This window comes from Lathyrus oleraceus, chromosome 5 (assembly GCF_024323335.1).
Source record: "Lathyrus oleraceus cultivar Zhongwan6 chromosome 5, CAAS_Psat_ZW6_1.0, whole genome shotgun sequence".
In the NCBI taxonomy this organism is placed as follows: Eukaryota; Viridiplantae; Streptophyta; class Magnoliopsida; order Fabales; family Fabaceae; genus Lathyrus; species Lathyrus oleraceus.
In genome coordinates this window covers 240,555,155-240,561,835 of record NC_066583.1, presented here as the reverse complement: position 1 = coordinate 240,561,835, position 6,681 = coordinate 240,555,155, and the positions used below count along the sequence as shown (strand labels likewise).

Genomic DNA, 6,681 nt, shown 5'->3' with positions numbered 1-6,681 from the left:
TGTTGGTTATTCACGTTGTTGTTCTTGATGTTCTGTTTTGATGTTGTTGTTTTTGTTGTTGATAATGATATTGAGATTATGTTTTTTGTGATTCTTTGTGCAACTCTCATCTTGTTCCGTTTAGTTGAGTTTATTATATCTAATTTCGATTGTTTGTTTCACTAACCCCTCTTTGAACATATAACATAGTAAATTAATTTTGGAAATAATCATATACAAAATTACGTTGTATCTGAAACTTATCTTACACTGATTAATGGTTTTCTAGCATTTTGCAACTCATCATTCATCTCACATTGTTTTATTGTTAAAATCTATCTAATACTTCTAGTTTTTGTTCAACTTTTTTCTATATTTGTTTATTTTTTAAAGCATCAAATTTTATGCTTTAAAAAATGAATTAGTAGAAAAGGAAGTGTTGAATAAAGAACGTGAGACATTGGAGAGATTTTATCCATAAAACAGTGTGAGAAGAATGATGGCTTGCAAAATGCTTCAAAATCATAATCAACGTATGTTGTTCTTCAAGTATAACACAATTATTCATATAATTATTTTCGTAACCAAGTTTTAGAAGTTATATATTCAGTATAGGATTTAGTGAAATGAGCAATCCACGTTAGGTTTAATAAACTCAAAAAATGTTTTACCCCTATATTTTGTGAGATAATCGAGGTGAAAATATGGTATATCCGTAGGAGAAATTACAAAATCAATGGGACATGCGTTTTCGCCATTTCAGAATTCCAAAAAGGTCTCCCTGGATATCGAACACATGACCTTTTAAAGACCATACAACTTTTTTTTAAATCGATAAGTAAAATTTTCACTTTTCATTCGTTACCTCGTCTTTGTAGCCGAGGTTAAATGTATTTCGCGTCCGAGGTGATATGTGCTTTTTCTAGTAGTGGTGGCGTATTTTTACACTCCAAAATAAAATATTCAAGAAGACGTCACTTTTAATGAGATAAGAACATAAACTGAAGCTGGTGGAATTCGAAGCATGTAGATTGAATATGTTTACCTCTCAGTTTTCCAAATAACCGGCGAAATATATTGTATATTTTTTTAACAGAAAAAAACATGGCACGTTCAGAAATTATACCTCGATTTTTCGATATATGGGGTGAAATAGTTGTCATGAAATGTATTATTTGTAGTAGTGGTATCTTATATATGTCACGAAATGTTTAAATAACATATTAATGTTTAAGTTAACTATTATTTAAAATCATATGATATTCAATTTTTTACACTTTTTTATGTAGACGTTTATCGACATTACACCATTCCCCACCGACGATTTTAAAGACCTTCGTAAACGTTGGGCCTTTTGCTCCAATTCTCTTAAGTCAAAGGGTGATCAAACATGATTTTGTAATATATGTTTGATATATTTTTGAGATTGATGTAAATAATATTTTTTGGGTTTGATGTAAATGATATTTGGGTAATGCTAACTTGTGCCTCTAGGGCACAAGTTAAGAATTAAATGAAGAAATGTTTTTTTGAAAATTGTGTATTAATTATAATAAAAATATAGAATTAATTTTTTGATTGTTTTTTCCAAAGCATTACCCATGATATTTTTGGCTTTTGATGTAATGATATTTTCGATTTTTGATTCAAATGATATTTAGGTAAAAAAAATTAAGATACAAAAATATAGGTTCGAAAAAAATAAGGGGTATATATGAAATAATATAAAAAATTTAAAAAAATTATTTCACCAGAGTTGATTCAGAGAACCGTGGTGATATGTAACACGCTAAATACAATATATCATACAAATGATGGGAATCAAACCCATGGCCTATATCTATTTAACAATGGTTATTTGGAATAACTATGGTGATATGTAACACCCTATTTAGTATATCACAACAATCACACACCTATGATAATAAATAGCGAACTTACAACTACACCCTTCTAATCATGCATGATGGTATACTTTTTACAGACGTGGTTAAAAAAAATTTCCTTAATAGTGAGGGTTACCCCTCATTCTAGAAACTCCTATAATATTTATATCTTGAATTCTAGAATGATCTTTCATATAAATATGTTGAAAGTGAATAAGTTACCATCGACACTGTAAAGAAAAAACTAATGAAAACACTAGTTATATTAATACTAATACTAGTTGTAAAATCAATTAGAGTTATAAAAAGCTAACATGGGATCATAAATGACTTGCTTAGCATCAAAAGCTCCAATAAAATCAAGATGTGCATATTCATCTTTATACAATACCACAAGCTTGTCAGCATCATGATTACTTAGATCATTGAGCAAAACCTCCACATCTTGTACATCAGATAGATAATCTTTCCCTCCATAGCTTATAAAAAGTGGAAATTCTTTTGGGATTTTGGTCATGTCATAAGTTGGAGGAACCCCTTGTCCATAGTGTAGCATATTCTGTGCTTCATAAACATAATCATACTTTGCTATTTGTCCTGTTCTGATCACTACTCAAATTTCATATTAAAAGAATATTAGTCCTATAGACACTACTACAAAAAATATTTAAAAATTGTTTTATATGAGACTTACTTTGAGATAGATGGATGAAATTCCTTGTTGCTGTTGGTTGATCAAGATAGAAATCTACCCTAGAAGAATTTATGCAGCAATTTGGACCTATAATATTTAAAGTTAAGGAATACAAAAATAATATCAATAATCCTGTTAACAAATCTTACAATATACAGTAAAATTTTCTCATCATTCCATTAATAACAAAGTACCTGTGAACAATGTGACTACGTCTCCGCAGTTTAAGTTTGAAATGAAGCAGATTCCATCCACAAGTTTTGTTATATCATACCTGATCATTAGAAAAACATATGATAAATTATTTCTACTTTTTTTAGTAACACTAACAAAGATTTTGTAAAAATACAGCAAAGAATTATTTATTCTCTCACGCATTAGGATCGATTTCACGGACACCTAACCAGTGCACATCCTGTTATATTGAGGGAAAAAATAAATGTATTAAAATAATATTTTAATAACATTATCAGTATTCAATCAAATCTCATCATGAAAATATTTATAGGGATATTTTAAAGACAAACATAAGAGAATGTCATCACTGAGATTTGATTGAATATATGCATGTGTAAAATACAGTTATTAGTTACATAATCTATTTTTTTTCATGTCACTCACATTAGCTAAAAAGAGTTCAGCAATAACTTTTGTTAGCTCTGAAGTAATCATATTCAAATGAGCAATTGGACTAAGTAATGCAGCTGATCTCAACATATTGAGAAGCTTCCCTTGAGATAAAGCAACAAAAGCCACTAAAGTTCCCTGAAGTGATTAAATAATTAATAAATTTTTACAAATTAATTAAAATTTTTAGAAATAAATAATCAATTAGGGCTAACTTAACTCACCTGAGAATGACCTGCATAATGTATTTTTTGAGCAGTAAGATTGAACACATATTCTACTGATGCAGGAAGATCATAGCTAGCTAATTCATACCATGACCAATCCCAATAAGCCTAATAACACATATAATGAAATTAATCAATAATCATCTAAAAATTCTATATCAATTATTTAAAAGTTTGAAAACCGAAATCATAAGAACCATGTCATTAGGAGTTAGTGTTGTGTGGCCAGTGCTATATTTTGAGCCGCGACCATTGGCAAGCCACACGTCGAATCCACTGTCTGCTAAAATAAATCCCAATGATTCTTTTGGAGAGTTGAACAGCCATACTACAGCATTCTGAAATAAATCATATACTTTAATTAACAAGATGACTTTTGCATCTATACAAAGTTGTAGTTTGTGTATATATCTGCAGCAAATATAACTTACACAAAAAAGACCATGTTGTAATAGCACAGGTGGCTTGTCGGCTTTCTTACCGGACCGCCCCGTCGGGATTCTTTGCAGGCTCAAGATGTAGCCATCATTTGTTGTTACGGTATGTTCTTCACATTTGTAACCTTGTGTCTCTACCAAAGTCTTGCAGATACCATCTTTGGTTACCGGAGTGTATGCTGAAAAGTCATTGGTTGTCTGAAGTAACTTTCCTCCTTGTGCTGCTGCTGCAGTAGTGCATAGCAAGAGTATTGAGATAAGAGTAATCCCTGCTTTGATAGCCATTTTGAGAATGTGGTTATTATGCTTCGTTTATGCGTCTCCATAGAAAAATAAAATAGTGGAGTTTCATAGGATTTTTTTTGGGGGAAAAGACAAAGTTTCAGATAATATTGAAGTTTAATGCATGGTTGTAATGAACTTTTGTGACATTTTAAGATAATTATTTATGGTTGGATTCTTCTAGGATATTTGTAAAACTAACAAAATGGTCCGAATAATATCTATACATATTTTTTTTAAAGACCAACTAAATATATATTTTAACAGGTGTTTTAAAAGAATGTTCAAAACAGATGTTCACTAAAAATTAAAAAATTAAAAAAAGAAAAACATAAACAACAAACATGATTACTCGATGGAATACCCTATATTATTGCTAGGGTTAGTCCATGGAAAATCAAAATCTAAACACACATTTGACCGTTTGTCCATCAACCACTACCATATTTCGACATTTTCAACCAATTGCAAAAACCAATTGCAAAAGTTGTGATTCTTTATGGTGAAAGACCACAAATTACTTTTTCTTTAAGATATTTCATATGTTTATCAATCAAATCACTTGAAAACACTTGCTGAGTCTCCTTACTAAGAGAAAGTGTTCCGTAAAATTGAAGGGCATGATCACTTATATCTTTTAATGAACATAGAAAATGTCTAGCAGATACAACACACATCTCAAGATCCTAAAAGAATAAAACTCACTTTAGGAATAGATGTTGAAAGTTCTCATCTTCGGTTGATCTCCTTAAGTCTAATGATATTATTCACCATTTCTTCGTATTATCTTTAATAGTGATTTTATTATTGATCACTCTCCACGCAAATAGAGACACATTAAGGGGTGCAATTTTGCTTCAAATGCGGTCCCTTGGTCTTTTCAGGAATAAGTTGGTCATCATGGATCAAAATGTGATATTTATGTTTCACTAAGTGGTCAAGATTACGAGATCAATAGTCTATTTCCATCAATCAACAACATTATTTTGTAAAATAATGTTATAATTACTATAAATAATACATTTTAGGATAACGTTTTCAAATCAGTTAAATAAAAAATCGAGGTATAATTCCTGAACGCGTTACAATTTTTTTCTCTTAAAAATCAGTTATTCCCTAAGTTGTAATAGATAACTGACGGGTAAATTATTTCAGGGTACATGCTTCGAATCCCAACAATGGTAGTTTATGTTTTTATTTTTCAGAAAAATGGCGTCTTTCGTTTTATTTTCTTTTTTATTTAAAAAATAAATAATCTATTCCTTTTGTTACTCTAATAATCGAGGAGTATGATATTCATATTTAACTATAAAAAAGATTTGTTTATTAAGTTATACCTCAAACTTAACTCATATATCGCCACTTCATACTTGTAAACTTCATTCTTAGGGATGAAATGCAAGACAACAACATTATTTGATTATGTGTTGTTGTTTTTCTATAACACCAACCTTGAACAAAATATTTTTCTATTTTTATAATTTATCTCATAAAATGGTGTTGTTTTTGTTGTTGTTATTGTTTTTATTATTGTTGTTGTTTGCACCTCTTGCCAAAATTTAATGGTAAAAGAAAACATTATTATATTTTAGAATGACTTTTCAACATTGTAAGTCAAAGAAAACATTCTACAATATATTGCTTATTCGATTGACAAAATTGAGAAATTTATTCCTAACCATACTACAATATTATTGTTTCACAAAACAAGATCTTGAAAAATTCATTTTGAATATAATCATTTGTTCGAATATTGCAACACTAAAAAAATTGGTTAATGATAAATTAAAAAAAAAAATAATACATGTTACTTTTAGTTTTTTATCATTCACCATTTTTTTTGCAATAGAAGTAATTTATTACCTCGGTCGATTTTGAAACTGAGAAGAAAAGTCTATATTTTATTATTTTTAATTAAAAAAGAAGTAATTTTTAACCACGGTTTGGAGTAAGAACCGAGGGGAAATGGACTCAGGTTTGTCCAAGCAAATCTGGGTCGTACATTTATAAACAAGCAACGCTCATGATATTGCAAACAAATCAATCCGCAAGAAACATTCAACATCCAATAAGAACATATGAATTAGAACTTCTGAATTAGAATTGTTGGTGCAAAGGTAGAATAAAAGATGAATATTCTATTAAGAGAATGACGGCTACAAAACATGATTAAAAGTTACAATGATTGACACCCTATTTATAAGCTAAAACTAGGGTTACTATAATAGGATAAAATACTAAAATACCCTCTAACAAACTTAGGGGCTAAGAAAATAATACAATTTAAATATGAATTAAATCTAATAAAATCTAATACCATCCCTTAATTCATATTCCATCAAAACTTATAACACCAATTCCATCCCTTAATCTGAGAAATTGGTCAGTCTTGATAGCTTTCGTCAGAACATCTGCCAACTGCTTCTGAGTGCTACAGTGTACAACTTCTAACACTCCCCTCTGAACTTGATGTCTCAGAAAATGATACTTGGTCTCAATGTGCTTGCTTCTCCCATGCAACACTGGGTTTCTGGCAAGATTGATTGCAG

The 6,681-nt window shown here is 29.7% G+C and overlaps 1 protein-coding gene across 1 annotated transcript; it reads right to left on the bottom strand.

Annotated features, from left to right (window-relative positions):
• Nucleotides 1-2,110: 2,110 nt before the first annotated feature.
• Nucleotides 2,111-4,198, bottom strand: LOC127083401 (triacylglycerol lipase 2). The gene is made up of 8 exons (XM_051023714.1): nucleotides 3,845-4,198; nucleotides 3,611-3,751; nucleotides 3,411-3,521; nucleotides 3,181-3,324; nucleotides 2,934-2,974; nucleotides 2,754-2,833; nucleotides 2,560-2,646; nucleotides 2,111-2,474 (listed from the first exon to the last, which is right to left on the bottom strand). Exons 1-8 carry the CDS (start codon nucleotides 4,133-4,135, stop codon nucleotides 2,155-2,157), a joined length of 1,215 nt encoding a protein of 404 aa, XP_050879671.1. The 5' UTR covers nucleotides 4,136-4,198; the 3' UTR covers nucleotides 2,111-2,154.
• Nucleotides 4,199-6,681: the final 2,483 nt, after the last annotated feature.